At 40.1% G+C, this 23,869-nt stretch overlaps 1 protein-coding gene across 3 annotated transcripts in view; it reads right to left on the bottom strand.

The window, feature by feature from the left end:
• Window positions 1–10,366: 10,366 nt before the first annotated feature.
• The window catches only part of YWHAQ (tyrosine 3-monooxygenase/tryptophan 5-monooxygenase activation protein theta), a 37,346-nt gene continuing 23,843 nt past the window's right edge, over window positions 10,367–23,869 (bottom strand). Inside the window, exons 3-7 of one of the 3 annotated variants that reach the window (XM_079721316.1) lie at window positions 21,676–21,799; window positions 19,232–19,395; window positions 18,491–18,586; window positions 16,386–16,473; window positions 10,367–10,692 (exon numbers count right to left, since the gene is read on the bottom strand). In XM_079721316.1, coding sequence (XP_079577442.1) covers window positions 16,414–16,473; window positions 18,491–18,586; window positions 19,232–19,395; window positions 21,676–21,799 — 444 coding nt within the window. In that variant the 3' untranslated portion in view covers window positions 10,367–10,692; window positions 16,386–16,413. Of the gene's footprint in view, window positions 10,693–15,391; window positions 16,474–16,919; window positions 17,037–18,490; window positions 18,587–19,231; window positions 19,396–21,675; window positions 21,800–23,869 lie in introns of those variants that run through there. The other 2 variants (XM_079721314.1, XM_079721315.1) reach the window with 2 other exon arrangements.

The following is a 23,869-nucleotide window of genomic DNA, read 5'->3' as shown; positions in this document are numbered from 1 at the left end:
TCCGGAGCCTGTGCTCCGCAATGGGAGAGGCCACAGCAGTGAGAGGCCCACATACCACCAAAAAAAAAAAAAAAAAAGTAAAATATTTACAATCATTAAACACCTGTTGCCACCTATGGTTCTGGAGTTAACTACCAGATCCACACACGCATTGGTAAGACCTTTCATCTAAATGATCAGAGACATGGCTGTCTAGTTCTGGCTGAGCTTGGGGGCTTTTTCTTCTGTCATCCCAGCTCTGTTTCTCTTATTAGCCACTATTTGTCCTATACCAATCCCACCAGTCCTTATAGATGTACAGATTCTTCATCACTCTATTTCTAAAGTGCTAATTATTCCTACATCTGTATCCTTTTTTGCCAGTAAACAAATCTATGTGAAGTTAGCACTTCAAAAAGTATGAGTCGAAACTTCCCTGGTGGTCCAGTGGTTAAGATTTCCAATGCAGGGGGTGCGGGTTCGATCTCTGGTTCGGAAGCTAAGATCCCACGTGCCTTGCGGCCAAAAAACCAAAACATAAAACAGAAGAAGCAATATTGTAACAAATTCAATAAAAAACTTAAAAAGTATGAGTCAATCCACAAATCTCCATTAGACGATAGACTGCTCTTACTGGAATATGACTATATACAAAGTCATGTACCAAGAACTATAGTTTCCAGGATTTTAGTTCAGAAATTTTAATGTATTTCAGATCCTTTTAGAAAGAAAAATGAAAAATACATCACGCACAGAGCAAAGCAGAATATTTGAGGATCCTCACTGGTAAACAGATGATTCTTTGGGAATTTTTTAATAGGCAAAAAAATAACCAGCCCTCTTGAAACTGGAATAGTATTTCCCCTCAAGTTCAAAAAGAGAAGGAAACCAGCCATTTCATTCAAAATGTTATATCAAGAAGGTTCATTTCTAAAATTTTAGTAACAGTTTCTTTCTCTCTCTCACATACACACACACTTTTTTATGTCTCTTTCTTATCAGGCATCTTTGTCTTTATCACAGAATTATCAATATTTGCAGCGGCTAATCTGTCTGTTGTGAGCAGAGGTAGCATACCTCCTATATATTGTATGCCATACAAAACATGGAGCTGTGTTCTTTTCCTTCTTAAATCCCTTTCTCTCTCCCTAGAGATCTCAAGAGTAATTGAACCACAGGAATAACTGAACCCAGAGAAGAGACTGGATCAAGAGAAAAAAATGGAAACTTGTGCCGGTTTGAAATTACCTCAGGTCTGAAATGGCCAAAAGTCATTACTCTTGGGTTGACAGGCCCCAGAGAGGAAGCAATAGCCAATTACTCTCCAGTTCTGCAGTGGCCAGAGGCCTTAATTGAAAACCTGTTCCATTTCGTCCTATTTAGAAAAACAGAACTCAGTTGTTGAATGTTTAAAATCTGGTAACTCACTAGCATTTTAAGATTAATACCTCCAAAGTGAATGAAATCAGAATCTCAAAGAGATAACTGCACTCCCATGTTCACTGCAGTGTTATTCACAATAGCCAAGACGTGGAAACAACTGAAGTGTCCACTGGCAGATAAATGGATAGAGAAGATGTGGTGTGTACATACAATGGGAGATTACTCAGCCGTAAAAAGGAAGGACATCTTGCCATTTGCAACTACATGGATGAAACTGAAGGACATTATGCTAAATAAGTCAGACACAAAAAGGTAAATACAGTATGATCTCACTTACATGTAGAGTCTTACAAAGGTTAAACTCAAAGAAGCAGAGAGTAGAACAGTGGTTGACAGAATCTGGGGGTGGGAGGGGTGGGAATGGGGAGACATCGGTCAAAAGTACAAACTTTCAGTTACAAAATGTGCAGATCTAATGTACACTATGGTGACTATAGTTAAGAACACTGTTTTGTATACTTGAACTTTGCTCAGACAGTATTCGTTTTCTCTTAAATTTATTTATTTATTTATTTATTTTTGGTTGCGTTGGGTCTTCACTGCTGTGTGTGGGCTTCTCATTGCGCTGGCTCCTCTTGTTGTGGAGCACGGGCTCTAGGCATGCGGGCTTCATTAGTTGTGGCTCGTGGGCTCTAGAGCGCAGGCTCAGTAGTTGTGGCGCATGGGCTTAGCTGCTCCGTGGCATGTGGGATCTTCCCAGACTAGGGCTCGAACCCATGTCCCCTGCACTGGTAGGCGGATTCCTAACCACTGTGCCACCAGGGAAGTCCCAGACAGTATTTCTTAAGTGTTCTCACCACACACACAAAAATGGTAACTATGGATGTGTTAACTAGCTTGATTGTGATAATCATCTCACAGTGAATAGGTATATAACATCAACAAATTGTATACCTTAAATATACACAATTAAAAAAATATATATATACACACATTTTTTGTCAATTATACCTCAATAAGGCTGGAAATAAAGTAATACCAAAGAGACCCACATCATAGCTTTGATCTCAAAGGACTTATATCCTAAAAGATGAAAGGTACATAGAAACACAAAAACACATACAATGTGTATTGGTCTAAAAAAAGCTGGTGTCATGCATTTTTTCCTATTAATTTTTTAAAATAAAATTTTCATTTTGGAATAATTTTAGATGTACAGGAAAGTTGCAAGATAGTACAGAGTTCCCAAATACTCCCAGCTTCCCCTAATGTTAATATCTTACATAATCAAGGTATGTTTGTCAAAACTAAAAAAATAACATCAGATTTCACAATTTAAAGTATGTGCCTTTTTGTAGTCTTTAAAAAATTGTGACAAAATACACATAAAATTTATCATTAGTGACATTCAGTACATTCACAGTGTTGTATAATCATCACCACTATCTAGTTCCAGGAGGTTTTAATCACCCCAAAAGGAAACCCCATACACATTAAGCAGTCATTCTCCATTACCCTTTTCCTGGCCCTTGATAACCACTAACAGGACTGCACAGTTTCTGTTCCAGGAGTCAACCCAGGATACCATATTGCATTTAGTCACGTTGATTACGCTTTAGGACATATAAAACTATTCCTAAATATTTTACTCTGTAGAGAAGTACCAGTTAATATGCCTAACTGGCGTTGAAGGAAACTATCCAGCTCAGTCCCTCACTCATCTCTCCTCTGTACTAGTCTAACAGCCCCTGAAGTGACTTTCTTGCTTCTGGTTTTCTTTCCACCAACATCTCTTCTTGTCTTGGATAACACTGCCTAAATGTCTCTTCCTCATGGCATGTTTCTTGCTTCTTTTATAGTCTATCCTCTGTTTGTCCCGCATTGTTGTCTACTGATGCTATCTTGTTTTTCTCCACAGGAGCATAAGTTCCTGAGGCAAGGACTATGCTACCTTCCACAGCAAGTAACACAGTCCTGTGCAGAAGGCTGTTCTCATTAACCAAACAAATTAGACAATTTAAAGCTTGTAATGGGTGGAATTGTGTCCCATAAAAAAGATATGTTCAAGTCCTAACCCCGTGTATTTATGAATGTGATCATTATTAGGAAATAGTGTCTCTGTAGATATAATCAAGCTAAGGTGAGGTCCTACTGGATTAGGGTGGGCCCTAAACCCAATGACCAGTGAGTGTCCTTATGAGGAGAAGTGACACAGATACACACATAGGGAGACACCATGTGATGACACGGGCAGAAGTTGGAGTGATGCAGCCACAAGCCGAGGAAAAGCCAAAGGTTGCTCACGACCACCAGAAGCCAAGAAGACGCAAAGGAGGATTATTCCCGAGAGCCTTCAGAGGGAGAACGGCTCTGCGGACACCTTGATTTGGGATTTCCAGCCTACAGATCTGTGAGAGAATAAATGTCTCTTGTTTGGGGAATTCCCTGGTGGTCCAGTGGTTAGGACTCACACTTCCACTGCAGGGGGCCAGGGTTTGATTCCCTGGTTGGGGAACTAACCTCAAAAGCCCCATGGTACAGCAAAAATAAATAAATAAATATATTAAAGTTCTCTTGTTTTAAGCCACCTAGTCTGTGCTCATTTGTTATAGCAGCCCTAAGAAACTAATACATGCTCACGGAACACACCCCGAGATCTCCTCCCCTTCTACCTTTTCTTCTGAAATTCCTCTTGCCCAGAACATATTACTAGCTATCAAAAACCTACCTAGCGGAGCTTCCCTGGTGGCGCAGTGGTTGAGAGTCTGCCTGCCGATGCAGGGGACGCAGGTTCATGCCCCGGTCCGGGAGGATCCCGCATGCCGTGGAGCAGCTGGGCCCGTGAGCCATGGCTGCTGAGCCTGCGCGTCCGGAGCCTGTGCTCCGCAGCGGGAGAGGCCACAACAGTGAAAGGCCCGCGTACCACAAAAAAAAAAAAAAAAAAAAAAAAAAACCTACCTATCCTTCAGTGGCCATCTTAAGAGACTTTGTGGGTTCCAGGTCTCCTTCACAGTTTTTTTGTAGTTGTTGCCTTTTGAAGATCCCATGGTAACTGATAAAGAGTAGGCAGAGACCTGTTAACCAATAGACTTTTAGGAGACTTTTTTTTTTTATTGGACACAAAGCATGTCCTAAGCCCTGAGAATCAGGCAACCCCCTAACGCAAGCCCAACTCAGAGAAGCTTCCATGTAGATTTGATAAGTTTCAACATCATAGTCAATATTACCCCAGGTTCTGCCAAGCACTGTGTCATCTCCAGCCGTGACAGCCCTCCTCAGAGAGGGGACAGGACTAATGTTATCTAGTTCAGGACCCAGGTCTCATCTTTTGTTATTCCATAATCTATACTTTCACCACTCAATCCTGCTTTGTTCTTCGAGGATCTCATTATGGCTTAGATGCATAAGGGCATGGGCTTTGGAGCCAAAACAGCCTGGATGTGAACAATCTACCATCTGTTTGACACATCACTGAAACTCTCCTAGCCTTACGTTTAAAATAGGAAATGTAAAGTACCTACCTCATAGGGTTAAATGAGAGAGGCTGGTCTTTATCTGGTAGAGACGTAGGGAAATAACTGTAGCATTTTAAAGCAATTTGTTGGGGCAACTGAATGATGAAAGAAAAAAACAGAAAATCTATACATTATGCATACATTTGGTCTTTCAAAGCCAGTGTGCCAGAGGGTCGCCAGCAGGGAAGAGAATAAATTTACAGTTTACTTCTCCCTGCCTAATTCTAATTTTTAATATTAAAGCTCTCATGATTTAATCATTATTCTTCAGCTGTTCCCATTTTCTCCAAGAATTCTTGAGGCCAGGTCATGGTAGGTATGGACTCCAGCTCCTCCCTCCCCAAGCTCTTTGTTTCTGTTCTTAGTTGGGGGAAAGATCTTCTCATCCTGGGCTGATGCACTGTTTGGAGAAAACTTGCTATACCGCATGGGGACTGACTCCATTCAAGGAATCTTATTTCATGAATCTGTCCCCAGAAAATAAAATAACTGGTTAACAGTCTTGAATGATTCACTCTTCGCTTTTTGGCAAATTCTAGTTTATTCTTGCTTGAGGGTGAACAATAAAATCCACAAGTTAACTCCCACATTTTTGACCTAACCCAGCAATTTAACCTCCTTGTTTACTTGCCAAAGCTACTATCAAGTAGCTGTGTGCCTGGCTTCCTTTCCCTCTCTCCTCTCCCCCTATCCTGCCCACTGGCAGAGAGCCTCTTGTGAATTTTAAGATGATCAAGAGATCAGACAGCAGGAGATTGAAAGAGAGAGGAAGCAAAGCCATGGGTAGACAGGCCCTGAAAGAAAAGTGTTAGGATCTTAGTGGAGTGCTTTTTATGCCTTTGAAATAACCAGTTAATTTTCCAGAGGGATGTTGGCTTGGGGCCAGAGGGGGTTGGTGCTCAATAAAAATTTATTACACAAATAAGCAAACTTAGGCTTAGAGAGTCCTAGCTGATTAGGAATGAGCTTGCCCTTCTTCTATAAAAGCGCAGTTTACCCACATTGTGGCTTAGGAAAAGGAGGTACAATCAGGTGTGGGGTGTCTGCAGACTCCTTAAGGGAACAGCACTCACTTACATTGTAGTTGATGCGAATGGTGTCCTCAGAGTTGGGCAGTGGGTGGTCTCCAAGCTGACCATGACATCCCTGCAGGGAGCTAAGAGGTCAGGGTCTAGGATCCCAATCAATGAGATCTACGTATAAAAACATCTTAGAATCTAGACAACAGAAAGAAGCACTCTTGCTTCCACGCTGTTCAGGTTATGCATGAAAATCAGGGAGAACTCCCCATGCAGCGGTGCCTCTCTCCAGAGCAGAGGTTCCCTAATTCTGATCCGCGTGGCCACTGTGCAGTCCTGTGCTCTGCTTCTGAGGGACCAGTCACATTGAAGAGCCTGAACGTAACAGAGTTGCCTGGGGGGACATTACCATTTATTTACTGGCTTACTCTGAAGCAGTACAGATCAGACAAACAAGTCGATGCAGAATTACAACGCTGGCTTATTTTTAGTATCGTGTACAGCCCTCGATATTTCATCACTACAACTATCTGGTTATGTAATGATTTTTTTTAACATCTTTATTGGAGTATAATTGCTTTACAATGGTGTGTTAGTTTCTGCTGTACAACAAAGCGAATCAGCTATACATACACATACATCCCCAGCTCTCTTCCCTCTTGTGTCTCCCTCCCTCCCACCCTCCCTATCCCGCCCCTCTAGGTGGCCACAAAGCACCAAGCTGATCTCCCTGTGCTATGCGGCTGCTTCCCACTAGCTATCTATTTTACGTTTGGTAGTGTATATATGTCCACGCCACTCTCCCACTTCGTCCCAGCTTACCCTTCCCCCTCTCAAAAATATGGAATGTTTCATGAATTTGCATGTCATCCTTGCACAGGGGCCATGCTAATCTTCTCTGTATCGTTCCAATTTTAGTCTATGTGCGGCTGAAGTGAGCACTGTAGATTTATTGACATTCTGCCTTGTTCTGGAAATAATTTCGAAGTAGACATCCATTAAAAACTCCAGTTAGTGTCAAAGATGTGAATTTTAAATAAACAAGGGAATGTGTGTTTCATCCAGTTTGGTGATGTTTTCAAGTCTTTTTTTGGTTGTTATTGTTTTTAGCTGTAGCACTCTAGCTCCAAAAGAAATCTTTTGCAGAAACTTAATGTATAAAATAGATCAAAGGAGAGCACTGGGTGTGAAGTACTCCTGAACCATCTTCATAGAATCCCTAGGCCTTCCTGAAGTTTACAGAAAGAAGTTCATTGATTTTCCCAAAGTCCCACAGCAAGTTAATAGCAGGAATGATAGGCCAGGACTCAGATCTCCAGTCCATGGCTTTGCTGCCTAAACGGCGGTAACTCTTTAGACAACTCCTGAAAATGGGCCCTGGCTGAGACCGGCTAGTTTCTGTCATCTGACAGAGGAGTGTGCAATCCAACAGTTGGTAGCAACAGGACCATCCACCCAGCAGAATATACACAAAGAGAACAGCTGGAAGGCCCGTCGTTCACCAGTTGTCACCTCCAATGCCTCCACAACAGGGTACTCAAGTTGAGCACAGAATGCAAAATTCAAGAGACATCTATTGTGAGAGAATGAGAGGGTACAGTGCTCTTTTTACAGTTAAGAGCTCTTAGCTCCTGGAGAGGTACAGGGATATTTGCCCTTGAGAGTCTTCTTAAGAAGAGAAAGACAGGGAGGGCAGCCTAATTTGGGTTTGCAACCTCTTATTCTATTGGGTTGGCCAAAAATTTATCTGGGTTTTTCTGTAACAACATACAGAAAAACTCGAATGAACTGTTTGGCCAACCCAATAGTTTAGCCTGTAAAGAACTAAGGAGAAAGAGACTAGTATACTCATTTCTATCTAAGAAGTACTATCTCCCCAGAGCCATCAGGAGTTTTCATCACTTACTTATTTTTTTGGCTGTGTTGGGTCTTTGTTGCTGAGCACGGGCTTTCTCTAGTTGCTGCGAGTGGGGCCCGCTCTTTGTTGTGGTGTGTGGGCTTCTCACTGCGGTGGCTTCTCTTCTTGCGGAGCACCGGCTGTAGGGCACACAGGCTCAGTCGTTGTGGCGCACGGGCTTAGTTGCTCCGCGGCATGTGGGATCTTCCCGGACCAGGGCTCGAACCCATGTCCCCTGCATTGGCAGGTGGATTCTTCACCACTGCGCCACCAGGGAAGCCCCTCTAGCTTATCTTTAAGAGAGAAAGCTCATTTGCATTTTATTTTGCCCTGAACCAACAATCCAGGATAGACGAATAACAGAAGGAACTCAAGTGCTCCACCTTGTAACAGGAATAGTGGGCCTCTAGTTTGACCCTGGTGACCCACAGAGCCATTAGTCAGCTCACATGGTGGCCTACCAAGTTTCTGCGCCTCCCGCCCACTGTTGAGATACATCCCTGGCTTCCTGCCTCAAGCTTTAGGCCAATCTCCCAACACTGATCTCCCATTAATACTGAATGCAGACCTCTAACCTCACATCCACCAGCCAGATGGATCCTCCTTACCTAAGACCTTAAGGATCAGTTCTAACTCACCTCCACGGCATCTTGTCAAATCACGAAATCTGCTTGTTCAGTATTAGAGTATAACTGTATTTTATTTTTACTTTAAAAAATTTTTTTGGCCACACTGCACGGCTTGTGGGATTTAAATTCCCTGAACAGGGATCAAACCTGGGCCCTTGCCACTGAGAGCACAGAGTCCTAACCACTGGACCACCAGGGAATCTCCTATTTTTACTTTCAATACAAAACCATTAACATGGGCAGGACTGAAAGTCGAGGCAGAGTGAACCAGAGCCTCCTGTGCTCGTCTGCATAATCAACCCAATCAACTTCAGTTGCCGACAGGAAGGCCCTCTCATTCATTAGCCTCAGGTGGGCACAAATCTCAACAGTGTGCTGCTAGATTCAGAATCATTTAACTCACTTTTTACTCCCCTGCTGTGAAAATCACCTGATCTTTACTTTGGCCTTAATTGTTCATGCTTCCTTAAAACAGTGGTTTCCTAAGTACCTACCAAGTCCTGATTATTAGCATCAGCATCGCCTGGGAAGTTGTTAGAAATGCACATTATCTATGGGCCCTACTTCAAGCCTGCTGAATCAAAATCTGTTTTAGCAAACTCTCCAGGTGATCACGATGCATGTTAAAGTTTGACAATTATGGCCTTGTGGCACGATCAATCACTTACTTTAGTTACCTCTTGAGAAACAAAGGCATTTCCTCTTGGTACTTGTTCCTGGGTCTTGATTTTTTTCTTATGTCAACAGAACGACCTTTCCCCATCTGCTCCATCAGCGAATGCTAATTAGAAGCAAAACCACTGCTTAAGTTTTCTTTTTCTTTTAACTTTGCATTCCCAACCAAGTTACACTAATTTTTTTCCGGTCATTTTCTTTTTGTGTCTACTATGCCCTTGAAAATCTAGGGCAATAGGTCTGCTCCAAGTGTGGTCACACGGTTTTCTCTTCCACAAGACTAGTTTCACTTTATTAGAACTTTCCAATTCTGAAATTAGGCTGTCCTGCTACTCACTGAGTATTCCACATGTGTATATCTCACAACCCATTTACACTTGGAAATACTTTCACATATTGGCTCACAGGCCGGGCAGGTGTCTCTTTCATAGGTAAGAAAACTGAAGCTGAGAGAGATTAGGCCTACAACTAAAAAAGTGGCAAAGCTGCAAGTACTAGTACCCAGTAGAGTCCTTGGCTCATAACAGGTACTCAATATATTTAACAAGTGAGTAAGTGAATCAATGAATGATCATGTTAAGCTAGATCTTTCTCTGCTAGGTCACATGTCTCTCACATCACGCAGCTGTAGGAACAGACAAGTAATCTTGTCCCATTTACGTTCCTAGCTCCAAAGGAGTGGTGTTGCCCCAGTCTCAGGACACAAGAGTCTTCTGAAATCTTTCCACTGAATGCTCCAAGGTTCTAAGTTCCAGAACAGCTGAAAGAACACCACCTGTTAAGGAGAATGGCTGAAATGCAGGGCCGTGTCTGAAGACCCACGGCTCTAGGATGGAGACAGTGCTCAGCACTAATTCCAAATGGGCAAAAAACAGAGTGACGCCAGCAGAAGATTAAAAACAAGTAGTCTGGTCTCCTCCAGGGTCCAGAGTTATTCAAGTCAGATGCTGTGGAGTGGCGCTCATGAGATGAGTGAGGGGCAGGAATTTTTTTCAATAAATGCCAGCTTCTAGTACACACATACACACGTCCTCAGAAATGACGTTAACCTGAGCCTCATTAAGTGGGTTTAGTTCCCCTACATTTCCGTAGCGGAAAGAAAACCAGGCTGCACTCTAAGTTACGTTTTAATTGACTTTTAAGCAGACCTTTTCTAGTTTTCAACAATGTCAACTGCTGTCACAGAAAGAAAAATGGTGATTTTTGTATATAGGCAAATAAATCTCATCTCAAACAAATAAGTCTACAGTATATAATTTCATTTGTCTAAATTAGCAACGAAATTCCTAAATCTTTAGTTCAAATTACAGTAATACAACTCTTTTGATAGGCATTTGGGTAAGAACCTTAGATACTCCTCAAAGAGCTGTATTCCAGCTCAAATAAAAGAATTTAGGAGCCTAGAGTAGTATTGTACTGATTTTTACTTGGGACTCAACCCAGTTTCAAACCCACTGAGTAATTCATATCCCATGAAAGCCCTTAATAATCCTCTTTGCTAGCCGAGTAAATCCTAACTCTGCCATACTTCTAGGGTTTAAGTACTTCCTTGATGGTCTTAGGCCAAGGCTGTGATATGCTGCAGAAAACAGTGTCTGAGGACAAAGAAAAGATACAAGAATTAATCTTCACATAATCCTTCAAGCAATGTGGAATAAAAGTATTGCCCTCAAAAGAGGGAGTCTCCTTTTTTTCTAAAGGGCATTAAGGGACTCACTGCTCAGCACATTCTAAAGTAGAAAGTGTTGCCATTAACACAATGCTGTAAGTGGAAGGGACCCAACGATGTCACCATTAAAAACTCTGATACTGGGCTTCCCTGGTGGCACAGTGGTTGAGAGTCCGCCTGTCGATGCAGGGGACACGGGTTCGTGCCCCAGTCTGGGAAGATCCCACATTCCGCGGAGCGGCTGGGCCCGTGAGCCATGGCCGCTGAGCCTGCGCGTCCAGAGCCTGTGCTCCACAACGGGAGAGGCCACAACAGTGAGACGCCCGCGTAACGCAAAACAAAACAAAACACAACTCTGATACTATTCACAACAGTGAAATTAGAAACTTAAGTCCTAGGACATGAACTGCAAAGAAACCTCTAAGACCATCTAGAACAAATGGCTCTTAAACTCATTTGAAATCAATTTTACATCACAACCCACTGTTCACATAAAGTGAAAATGATTTCACAAACTATTATCCCTATTAACATGCCATATTTTTTTTTTTGGCCATGCCGTGCGGCTTGTGGGATCTTAGTTCCCCGACCAGGGACTGAACCTGGGCCCCAGCAGTGAAAGCACCAAGTCCTAACCACTGGACCGCCAGGGAATTCCCATGCCATATACTTCTATTATAAAAGAGCTGGCTGTGACCCATTAGGTTTCCACTATCCACTAATGGGTCATAATGAAATTTTTAAAAAGCACTGATCTGTCACTGCTTTAATCTCCAAAAAAAGGCAACATAGCACAGCAGCAAGAGTACCAACTTTCAAGTAGATTACCCAGGTTTGAATCCTGATACCGCCACTCACTTAGCTATGAGGACCCAAGTCCTAGGACACATCATTAGCATCTGTGCCTCAGTTTTCTCATTCATAAATCAGGAAAATAATCTACCTCAAAAATTTTATGACACTGAGTTTTATTTGTGAAGATGCTTAAAAAGAGAACCTGTGAAGATGGGTAAGTCAGGCCCCCGATATGGTGACCCAAGATCACATGCAGCTATCAGTGGGGCGCTTGGGCTAGAACCCTGGCCGATGGCCTTATCACTACACTGAAGTATTGGGTATGCAATTGAGCACTGACAATACAAGGGCCTTCAGTGTGAAACATACAAAATGAAGAACGTATCTGAACCATAAATTTGACAAATGCTTGGTAATGAACATTATTTCCTTACTTTCTGAAAATCATTAGAGGACTAACACCTTTTAAAAAACCCTCCTAGAGAAATGTAAATTAAAGCCTTCATTTTCTATGTCTGAGTGGCAAGAACACATAATTTTCATTGAAAATTCTTTTCAACTTAGGCAGCAGAGAATTACTGAGAATCTGGAGCTATTTTCATCTGTTGTTTTTTTTTTGGTCTAATTTTGTCTAGCTTCAGGTCAAACATTAGCTGGGACCTTGGGAAATTCAGTTGATTTTTTTTGGACTTGCCTCCGTAACCATGGGTTAGGTCCAGCATGTCCTAATATACCTTGAGCTGCTTTTAAGGTTTTCCTCAAGGGCAAAAATGACAGATTAAGGGTAAGTAGAGGAAGAGTTAAAAAAACAAACAAACCCTCCAAATATGACAGAAAATAAAAGATAAATAATTCTATTTACTAGCCATAGTAAACAAGCTGAAGCACCCACAGCTGGCAACAGTGACAGAAATGAATTTGGTTTTGGCATCTGATTTCAAACTATAGGTCTGCCGCTTAATACACATTCATTTTGGACAAATAACTTCATTTTTTTTCTGATCAGATGTCCTATCAGTCAAGGGGAAATTAATTTGGCAGAGCAGTTGAGAGGATTAAATATGACTAAATATGAATGTGTGTGCCTAATACATGACCAGGCACCAAAATGAATTCAATCAATGCTGGTTCCCTGTAACTAAAACAGAAGGGCCAGACCATTTATGGACATGCTCAAGGTGTTCTAATTTTAAACTGAAGATGGTTCAGTCTCCAGCTTCTCCCCCTGGGTATTTATTATTACTTACTATTTATTATTACTCCCTTTAAAGCATCAAGTCTAAAGGCTTTTGTAAGTGAATTGTGGCTAACCAGTAAATGGCAAGTCTGCTGTGAACTGAATTTCGTGATGGTCTGGGACTCATCTTCCGGTATTCATACCACAGGTTTCTTAAGCACCTGCTGAATGCATCAAAAACGTTATTGTGGGGGACTTCCCTGGTGGCGCAGTGGTTAAGAATCCGCCTGCCAATGCAGGGGTCATGGGTTCGATCCCTGGTCCGGGAAGATCCCACATGCCGTGGAGCAACTAAGCCCGTGCACTGCAACTACTGAGCCTGCGCTCTAGAGCCCGCGAGCCACAACTACTGAAGCCCACGCACCTAGAGCCCATGCTCCACAAGAGAAGCACCGCACACCGCAACAAAGAGTAGCCCCTGCTCGCTGCAACTAGAGAAAGCCCACGCACAGCAACAAAGATCCAACACAGCCAAAAAATAAATTAATTAATTTTTAAAAATTAGTGGTTTCTGTTTAAAAAAAAAACGTTATTGTGGCAGGTGGTTTATACTGGTACTTAATTGTGATGGCCTCAAAATTCAATGGTAATATAGATGATATACAATGATAACTCTCCTCTTGCAAAGCTGATGAAATACAAATTATACAAGGGAAGATGATATACGGCAGAATAAAACATACAACATAACTGTCTTAATCAGTTTAAAGTTAGTCTTCCTAAACATATCAGGTGACACCTATCTATAACCAGTCCAAATAAACTCAGGCTCATAATTTAACAAAAATTGTCACGTTTGTGCTTAAAATAGGCCCTCAAATATTTTTGAATGTTTGGCTCAACTCCACAAAAACAAAACAAAAAAATCAGTCCACTTAAATATAAGTGACTAGAATTCTGATCTCAAAATATTTTACTCTATTAGAATTTTTACACACTTTAAATGGGCTTCCTAGTGTTTTTCATGATTTTTAAAAAACTCACAGTCTCTACTGATAAATATTTAAAGTTATACACATGACTGTAGTCTACCAATCCTGTCCAAAAAAAGGTACTGTTCTTTCCCAATCTCGGATCAAATAATCATGGCTGAATGTACTGTATGTTGGAAGAGAAATCCCTAATGTTTCTACTTTGGATAATCAGTGTTAGGATGCAATCCACCCTCCTGTTATTTTCAGTTATTAAAACCTAAATGACATTTTAAAGGGAAAACTGCCAATTAAAAAGTTCTAACTACAAAATAGGTGTAACATTTAAAATTTCTAAACTATCTCAGAAAGTAATTACAAAAGTTAGAAAGCTCAAACCTGGGTTTAAACCCTCCCTCTACCCCGACTGAGTTCTTAGCAGTATTCTGTAAATATCCTCTACATCTAGTACAAGGAGGCCCCAAAATGAGAGTCAAAAAGAGATAATACCACAGGCTGGGCCCGCTTTTAAAGATGCTCACCTCTCCTAAAGCAAGGAGATAACCTGGGACTAATCTGCTCTTTAAGAAAGAAGGCTACTTTCATAACTCACCAAAGTAGTGTAGTCATTACTTTACTCAGTACTTACAACTTTGTTAGGACTGGTAATTTTTTCTCCTAATTCACAATGTTCTTTCAATGTTTATTGAAATTTTTATTTAAAAAGCACTGTCTTGGGCTTCCCTGGTGGCGCAGTGGTTGAGAGTCCGCCTGCCGACGCAGGGGACACGGGTTCATGTCCCGGTCCGGGAAGATCCCACATGCTACAGAGCGACTAGGCCCGTGAGCCCTGGCTACTGAGCCTGCACGTCTGGAGCTTGTGCTCCACAACGGGAGAGGCCACAACAGTGAGAGGCCCGAGTACCGCAAAAAAATAAAAAATAAAAAATAAAAAGCACTGTCTTACTGATTTAGATTTTGGCGGACCAGAGTTCTATTAATCTTATTTAAATGGATAATTTCTGCAAGTCCCATTCAATTCTGTCTTTTCATTTCCCCTCAGAAAACAAATCAAGTGCAAACAAAACCCTGTTTCATAGTTACACTTTTAGGAGAAAAAGGATAATCCTACACAGCTTAATTTTTCAGATAATTTTCTGACTTTAAAATAAATTCTCAGGCCAATACTAAGACAGGCTAGTATAACAGCCATGGCAATATTATAAAACCCAAATTATTCTGAACTCACCAATGGTACAACTGAGTGTTTACAAAGAGAATTATCTGAAAACAAAACAAGGTACTCTTAAACTCTGACATTGTTTGAATATCCAGTGAAACGTAATTCTAACACCAGCCAAAGCACTCACAATCACATAATTTTAACTTTTCTAGTTTTAAAATGTCCACTTTATTTCATTTAACAGTTAACTAATATCATTTACATCTAAGGAAGAGAGGGTCCACAAAACTGATCTAAGGTAAAACACTAACTCTTAAGAAATGTAGTCCAATTTTATACAGGTCCAGGCATCCCTAGACAAGTGTATCACAATGCAGAAAAATGGGTACCACTACTCCATTTTACATGAGATAAAAGGGAAGTATCAATAAACTTCAGAAAGTAGTAAATTCACCTGTCCCTTAAAATATGAGCATGTAATTGTTACAAAGCCATAGTAAATGGTTTATAAAATGTAATTTTATTTTATGTTACTCTGCTGTTACATAGGGCATAACATTTTCACAAGGCCTTTTTGGGACTACAGTCGATGATTATTAGCAACATACAATAGTGGTCCAACTCTCTAACAATCACTAGACAAACTGGACACCCTCTCACATGTGCACAAATCTGCATGGAAAAGTACTAAAGTTTTAGACTTGGACTTGTGTACTTTATTTCCCCTTTCTAGTGTATTAAGAAATGACATGCACTTTCATTTGCCAAAAGCAATGCTCGTATTCTGGCAGCAACATGCTACTTCTATTACATAGTAAAGTGAATACCAGAACTACAAAGGCAGGAGGTGTAAGTGAATTTTTATTGGGAAGGGAAGTTGTCAACTTAAACAGCAGCAAATGAAGAATGAATGAGGAAACCCCCCGTTGTCACAGATACACAAGACCTCCATCATATATGATACAGGAGGCATTTTAATTTGTGACCTCCAGCCTCAAAATGTCAACTGCTTTTCCATTCAATCTAATACTTCTGGATTCCTACCAAAAAGGAATATATGAAGAGGATGGAAAAGTTGCTTACTGAAAGAAAATCCCCAAAGAAGAGTAAGGGAGGGAATGTAGAAATTAAGAAGTTATGTAGAACACTCTTTAAATTGTAATTAACTACATTTTCAGATCTTCACAGTAATACAAAACACAGTCACTTGCAGAACTGGTTCAGATTACTTAAATACCAGATACATTTTTAGTCCTCTACATAAGTGTTTGGAAGTGACTTATGTTTATATGAAATGAAGCTATTAATACTTTTCTACAGCAGTAACTGCACACCAGAAAGGCCAAGACAAACACAAATCAAGGAATGGAGTTTTCCCAAAGCTGCGGTGTGAAAAGACTATAAACAGTTGATTCCATACACATGAATGGGTTTCTTTGCTATAGGAAATCCAAATGGAGTAAGGAATGGAGATGAGTAACAAGGTTTCTCACGGGGAAGGAGGAGGACACCTGTGTGCACTTAGTTCTCTGCCCCTTCTGCCGCATCACATTCTTCTCCCGCACTGTCTGAGGTCCATAACTAGAAAAAAAATCATATTAAGTTACTAGTTCTACATCAATTATTTCAAGTCTTATTATTGTATCAAAATGTAATTCTTAGAGCAGTAAACAATAGAGATTATGACTAAGACTGGAAGTTATATTTCATCAACTCCTCCCAAAGTGTACCCCTGTATTCCTTTCACTGTGCATTTACAAAATGACAAACACATATACGCTATTTTGAGTACGTTTTCAAAGCTTACTATAATCTCAGATAAGAACAAGGTAACTAACATCCTTAAAATTTAATGCTCTCTCAATTTCTGGCAGCCCAATGCTCTTTTTAAAAGCACTACTAAAATATTAATTTATGAGATTAATAAGGCCAAAACAATTTTTTGGGGGGGTGGGCAGGGACCATGGTCAAAGTCCCCATTGCCAAGTACCTGAAGGGCTATCATATAGAAAAAGAAGCAGGCTTACTTTGTATGCTGCAAAGAGTTAAACAGGAGTGAACGATGTTAAGTTACAGGGAAGCAGCATGTGTGCATGAAGATATGTAGATACGGTTCTTGAATTAGGTAGGATGTTATAGTCTCTCTAATTTTAGGATGGAACAATGAAGTGAAAAAGGGAATAGTCAGTACTTGTCGACTATGCATAATAATAGTTCACAAAATGGATTTCTATTAGACCAGCACCAAGACACTAGTGGCAATTTTAGCAAAGCTGAAGTCTTAACCTTTAAGTCATTACTAAAAGAAAAACAAACAAACAAATATCCCCAAAGAACTGTCTCTGGGAGAGAGAAAACAGAACTAGTTAAAAGATAGCTCCACGTGGGCTTCCCTGGTGGCGCAGTGGTTGAGAGTCTGCCTGCCGATGCAGGGGACGCGGGTTCATCCCCCGGTCCAGGAAGATCCCACATGCTGCGGAGCGGCTAGGCCCGTGAGCCATGGCCGCTGAGCCTGCGTGGCCAGAGCTTGTGCTCCGCAACGGGAGAGGCCACAACAGTGAGAGGCCCGCGTACCGCAAAAAAAAAAAAAAAAAAAAAAAAAAAAAAGATAGCTCCATGGTGTATCTGGAAAGAGGTTAATTGCTCAGTTTGTTTTTCTTCTATAGAAGCTATTTATACTGTTCATTTTTCTATTGTCACCTCACAACCAGAGGGATTTCTAATGGCTGGGAATGAACTGTCTTCATAATTTCTCTCTTCAGCAAAGTTGAACAGATAGGGTGCTAATGTTAAAAATTCTTTTATCTAGGGCTTCCCTGGTGGCACAGTGGTTGAGAGTCTGCCTGCCGATGCAGGGGACACGGGTTCGTGCCCCGGTCTGGGAGGATCCCAGGTGCCACGGAGCGGCTGGGCCCATGAGCCATGGCCGCTGAGCCTGCGCAGCCGGAGCCTGTGCTCCGCAACGGGAGAGGCCACAGCAGTGAGAGGCCCGCATACCACAAAAAAATAAAAAATAAAAAAATTTTTTTTTAATCTAGCAGAAGATAAAGCATCAAAACTGGGGTGGGGGGGAGAACTACATTTATATTAAAAGGTATATTTCTTCCACATTTTGTCTAAGATTTTGACATATCCAATTTACTTGAACCTACAAAAGAAGCTAAGTAAAGCTCAACCTGTATTTTTTTCACCATTACTTTTTCCTCCATCCCCTGTCTATACAAGAGGTAGGGAGAAAAACAAAAGAAAAAACAAATTAAAAAAGACAAACTCTCTATATTAACATAATTTATCAACATCTTCATACCAGTCAAATATAGAGTCAATAATGTTAATATTATGGGTTCCTAAAATCTTAGTACTTTCTCAGGAAGGTCTGATAAAATGCCTGTTCAAATTGAAAATATGCCTACGAAGAACAGTTGTCCTATACAAAATACTAATACATATTTAATATTTTTATGTAATTTTTATATAATCATGTTCTAAGAGCAAGTGTAGCTCTAATATAGCTGCCCCAAAACACAGGGAGCCTGAATAAAATATTAATACTTTTGTTCCTGAAAAGGAAATAAAATTAAAAGAATGAAAAACTCACTGTTAGGTTGTCTCTAAGCAACTGCATGATGAGGGTGCTGTCTTTGTATGAGTCTTCATTCAGTGTATCAAGTTCTGCAATGGCCTCATCAAAAGCCTGACAAATATTAATATCCATAGTAAATAATATTTACATCGACACAAACTGATACTCTATAGTCACAAACCATTTTTATAAAATAGATGAACATCCACTTTATGTTCTATTATCACTTAAAACAAAACTCAATGAAATCACTTCCTCGGATTCTCAGCTTAAGAATTTTTGAGGATGACTAAAACTTATAAAGTTATACGTACTTAATCAGTAAACAAGCATTTCTTAGTTCTTTCACAGGACAGACAGCACAGTAGCTATGCCCAATATATTTTTTTACAAATAAGAACTAGTATTTATTTGCAAAAACCCCTTGGAACACTTCCATTTTGAAACACTTTGAGGAATGCAGAGATTCTACTGATCAGACCTGGCAGGCATTACTTTCCAATCCTTTACATTTCTTTCATACTTTTTTGATTACTCTGACCAATATGCTCTTTAGACAGATCTTACTGCTTACAACCATAGCTGGGAGAGTAAGATCTTGAGAAGGACAGTGGTAGGTGGTCATGATGGTAAGAAAAAGGAGATATCCAAATAAATGTAAAAATCATCCCTGGATATCCAAGTAAAATACCTAGAAATTAACATGCTTGCTATCTCAAATAACCTAAAGAGGGTATTTCGGGACACACATCTTACCGTTTTAGCCAGTGTGCAGGCAAGTTCTGGGTTATTAAGGATCTCATAGTAAAATACAGAAAAGTTAAGAGCCAGCCCCAGGCGGATTGGGTGTGTGGGTTGCATCTCCTTCTTGCTTATATCAAAAGCCTCTTGGTAAGCTCCTTGGGAATTATCTATCGTTTCTGTGAAGGGGAAAAAATGAAATAAAAAAGCACGATACTGAAAATATCCATACAGTATACAGTAATACCTTTAACATATGCTACTAACTCAGTAGAGCCAGACTTCTCTCTGTAGCCTTCGTTTAAAACCACAGTAGCAGGGGACTTCCCTGGTGGCGCAGTAGTTAAGAATCCGCCTGCCAATGCAGGGGACACAGGTTCGAGCCCTGGTTAGGGAAGATCCCACATGCCGGGGACCAACTAAGCCTGCAAGCCACAGCTACTGAGGTCCGGGTGCCTAGTGCCCTATCTCCGCAACGAGAAGCCACTGTGCTGCACACAGCAATGAAGAGTAGCCCCCCTTTGCTGCCACCAGAGAAAGCCCACATGCAGCAACAAAGACCCAACGCAGCCAAAAAAAAAAAGAAATAAATAAAATAAAGATAAAACCACAGTAGCAAACCAAAACCATTATCCTGTACTGGGCTATTAAAAAACTAGTTTATAATGTTGCTTGTTTATAATCAGCTTAATAAAAAAACCATGAGACAATATATCAGCTTTTTCCACCTCTGGGGCTAAAACACTTTTCTTCTTTCATGTCTTTTAATTTTATTACCTGAAAATGCAGCAATTAAAAAAAACAATTTGATATATGTCAATAATATCTCAATAAAACTTGAAAAAAATCAGCTGCAATATCCCTTCCCACAATAGTGGAAACATTTCACAAAGATCACCACCACCAAAATCTCTATTTTTGTGACTTATCTGTAGAAATAACACTGACCCTCGGTATCAAGATGTATTATGTGAAAGGCAATATAAAAGCCCTAGTATATAGATCAAAATCTGCTCTGACCAGAGTTTGATTACTGGCTTAATAAAAATGTCACCTTCCTGAACAAAATGTTCAGGAAGAACTACCAACACTAATCTGATTATATCATGTTTTGAAGAGGTTAGGTTTTCTGAATGAGGCCATTGGGCCCATTACAGCTCTCGAAGGACTGACCTAACAGAAATCAAGTTATCCCTTTAAAGCCCGAATACGTGCCTTTCCTTCTTCTTCTCCAGTGGCACATTCACTGATCTAAACATAGCTAGTATGGCCCTCACATTTAACTAAGGAGCTCTTGGTGTCCTGCACATAAGGAGGCATTCCAATGAGAGTTCTAAAGCGTCTCAGCATCTAGACTTTGTAAATACAGACTATTTACAAATCCCAGACTACTGGAGTGTTCTACGATATAGTACGAGAAAATCCCAATGAGCCAGAAAGGGTCAGATCAGATTAATGCTGGGGCTATGGCCCAATCTCCCAAAGATATCCCTTTGACTAGTTGACGTTTACATGTTCAGTTCTGTGCAAATATCTGTCACATTCAATTTTGCTTATCATTATGGCAACAGAAATTATACATTGATAACACAACAATCCAGTATACAGATTCTATTACAGCAAGGTATGAAAGTTTTCTCTTTTTATCTTCAATTACACTAATTTTGGGGATGCTAAAACTGTCTCACTTTTAGTAACTCTCTGAGAGAGAGGAAGAGGAGGCCGTAATAACCGTTTGTGGGGCATGCCCTTTTTGGATAGGGTAAAATGACGAACAAAATAAACTTACTGGAAAAAAAATATGGACCTTAAGTGATACTTCTACCCAGACTAGCAGGCACATGCACAATATACTACTGTACACTCAGCTACCAATACTCCAGGAGACCGAGTTCACTGCTAATAAATTTACTTTGACTGTTTTACAATCAAGTTGGGAAATCAGGTTACTCTTTTCCCCATAGCTGTGTTTTCTGTGATAAATTATATACCAGCAATAACACTCTCATCTCACCTCTCCTCCTCAGAAATGTGGTTCTGTGTAATTAGTCGTCAGTGTTATGATCCCTCAAAATAGGTAGTAATTAATAAATTAATACGACAAGTAGAAAAAGTACAATGTCCTGTTTCTAGTCTATATGTAATTTCCAGTTATCTTAAGTTTCAAGATACAAGATGCTGAAGACCATGTGACACAACAGAATCACCCAAAGCATATGCAAAGAACTCTGGGGCTGAAAATATGGTGAACCAAATTCTAAAGCCTAAAAGATTAAGCCTGTTTTTAATAATATCTTATCAGGTTATAATCAGAGAGTTTATGAGTTTAATTTTTTATAAAGAGCACATAATGTAAAGTCATAACTATGTTTTCATTTTTGAGAACGTACGGTAACATTATAAATTTATCCTCCCTCTCTTTTATACTTTAGCTTTACCCATAAACCAAATACACTTACGTTTCCGATCATCACCACAAGCAACTTCAGCAAGGTACCGGAAGTAATCTCCCTTCATCTTCAGATAGAAGACCTTACTCTCTGGATTAGTTGCATTGGCTATTAAATACTTATCCAACAATTCCTGAAAGAAATAAGTTAAAACATTAGGTACTAGCAAAAATAACTGCCATAGTAACTCCACACCATACCACCCTGGACTGGAAGCATGGCTAGAGAGCAGGGGTCAGGTGGTTGCCATTAGCTGAATGTTCTGGGGTCATAGCAAGTCATAATTTCTAATGGTAGAGCTATATTACATCAAACACTAATTAGAAAGAGCCTGTCTGTCCACTCATCCACTCAATGAAGCAAGCATTTCCTGATACCTGCTAGGTGCTAGGCACTGTATCTGACCAGAGGGGAAATAAGGTCCTTGCCCTCAAAGAGTTCACAGTCTAATAAGAGGTAAGTATACCATTAACAGTACAGATATGTGAATAAGGGGCTATGGAAGCACAGAGAGGGAATGTCTAGCTTTGTTGGTGATGATCACTGTAAAGACAGGCTTCCCTGGGGAAGGGATATTTGCCTTGTCAAGAAGTAACAGAAGGAATGCGAGGATGTGCAATCATTTTAGGGAGGGGAAATAAAATGTTCAAGACATCAAATATGAAGAAGAGTATAATCACAGAATAAGTAAGTCATTATGTCCCAGGGTAGGGCTACTCAGTGTCCTCTGCCGACCAGCGCTCATCCAAAAAAAGGGTGAGTCTAGGGGTTGAGAGCAAGTGGTCTAAAAACTTACCTAGCAATGTGACAGTCATGTCTATCAAAGACAACTATTTTTAAAAATTGGGTTAGTATTTAAGTATGTCTTTTATCCCTCATTTCATACCAAGAAATGTCCACTTGATCCAATGAGCTAGTGCCTCTCAAACTGAGGTATTTGTACAAGGTGTGCCCAGGAGTATTAAAAAGTCACAAAAAAATGAGTATGATAGACACCTTCATGGATTATCAATTTTACTTGATGCTAAGTAATTTAAAAATCTTTTTGTAATAAGAAATATGGTGAATAAAATTTGGGGGGAGCAAAATCAACAAATAGATGCTAAAGAAGTAAAATATGGTTTGGAAAATGTAGTTTTAACTCAAGAGCTTTCTTGCTGTTTATCTGAATAAAAAGAACTTAAACAAAATGCAATGATTATATGCATATTATTTTAAAGAAAATAAACAGAAACATTTTAAATCCTTAAATTTAATGAAAAATATGTTTAGGTTAAAAAAATATATTTTAAAAGGGTCTGAAGCTCAGGGGAAGTTAAACTTAGTATTACACTAAAATTACCTAATGAAGCCCCAGAAATTTATACGTTATAAAAGCGGCAAGTATCAAAAGTGTGGCTTACATCTGCAAAGCTGCTGGGCTAAGAAGGGAAGAAATAGTTGGGCTACACCCAAACACTGAAGTCAAATGAAAATAAATGCTGCTTCTGCACCATCATACTCTTAAGTGGGAAAAGAACTGAAGGATCATTTGTAAGAATTTCTCCTGCTCAACATCACCAATACAATTTTAATGGTTATTTATTAAAATAAACTTGAGAAAAACTCTTTCCCAGAATCTTACAAAATCATACTACTTTAAATTTTTCCTCTAATACCATTTTTGCATATCATGGATGACTTCCAATTTTAAAACTATTTCTATGGAACACCTGAATTTAGGGGGTTTTTGGGGAGGAAGTGGGGGGCAATGGTGAGACAGCCACAAAAATGTTCACTAAGCTTCTAAACGTCAAACTGACTCAGTCATCTCTATCTTAAAAAAAAAAATTTAAACAAGAGTAGATTCTGAGAAGCAGTATCAAATAATGCAAACACAGTATTTATACTGTGGGAACCAACACCCCTGGCTTATATCCAAACTAACGAACTACAATGTAAAATGAAGAGCCCCTCACTTTTCTTTTTCTCGCAAGTAAGTCAGGCAGTTAAGATGAGATCCCACAGAGGATCTCCAAAACAGTGCCAGCGCCAGCTCTGGTAAAGACAGTATTTACAATTTAAAAAAAAAAAGCTACTTGGAACATTTAAGACCTAGTACTTTATGATTAAAATGTGGCAGAAATGTGGTAGCAGGGGCTGAGGAAAGTCTGACTGACTAGAACGAGGACTTGGGGAGAGGAGAGGAACATGATTCTAGCTC

The sequence above is a fragment of the Hyperoodon ampullatus genome, assembly GCF_949752795.1.
Source record: "Hyperoodon ampullatus genome assembly, chromosome: 15".
NCBI lineage: Eukaryota > Metazoa > Chordata > Mammalia > Artiodactyla > Ziphiidae > Hyperoodon > Hyperoodon ampullatus.
The sequence above is the reverse complement of the archived record's forward strand: the minus strand, read 5'-3'. Positions and strand labels throughout refer to the sequence as shown.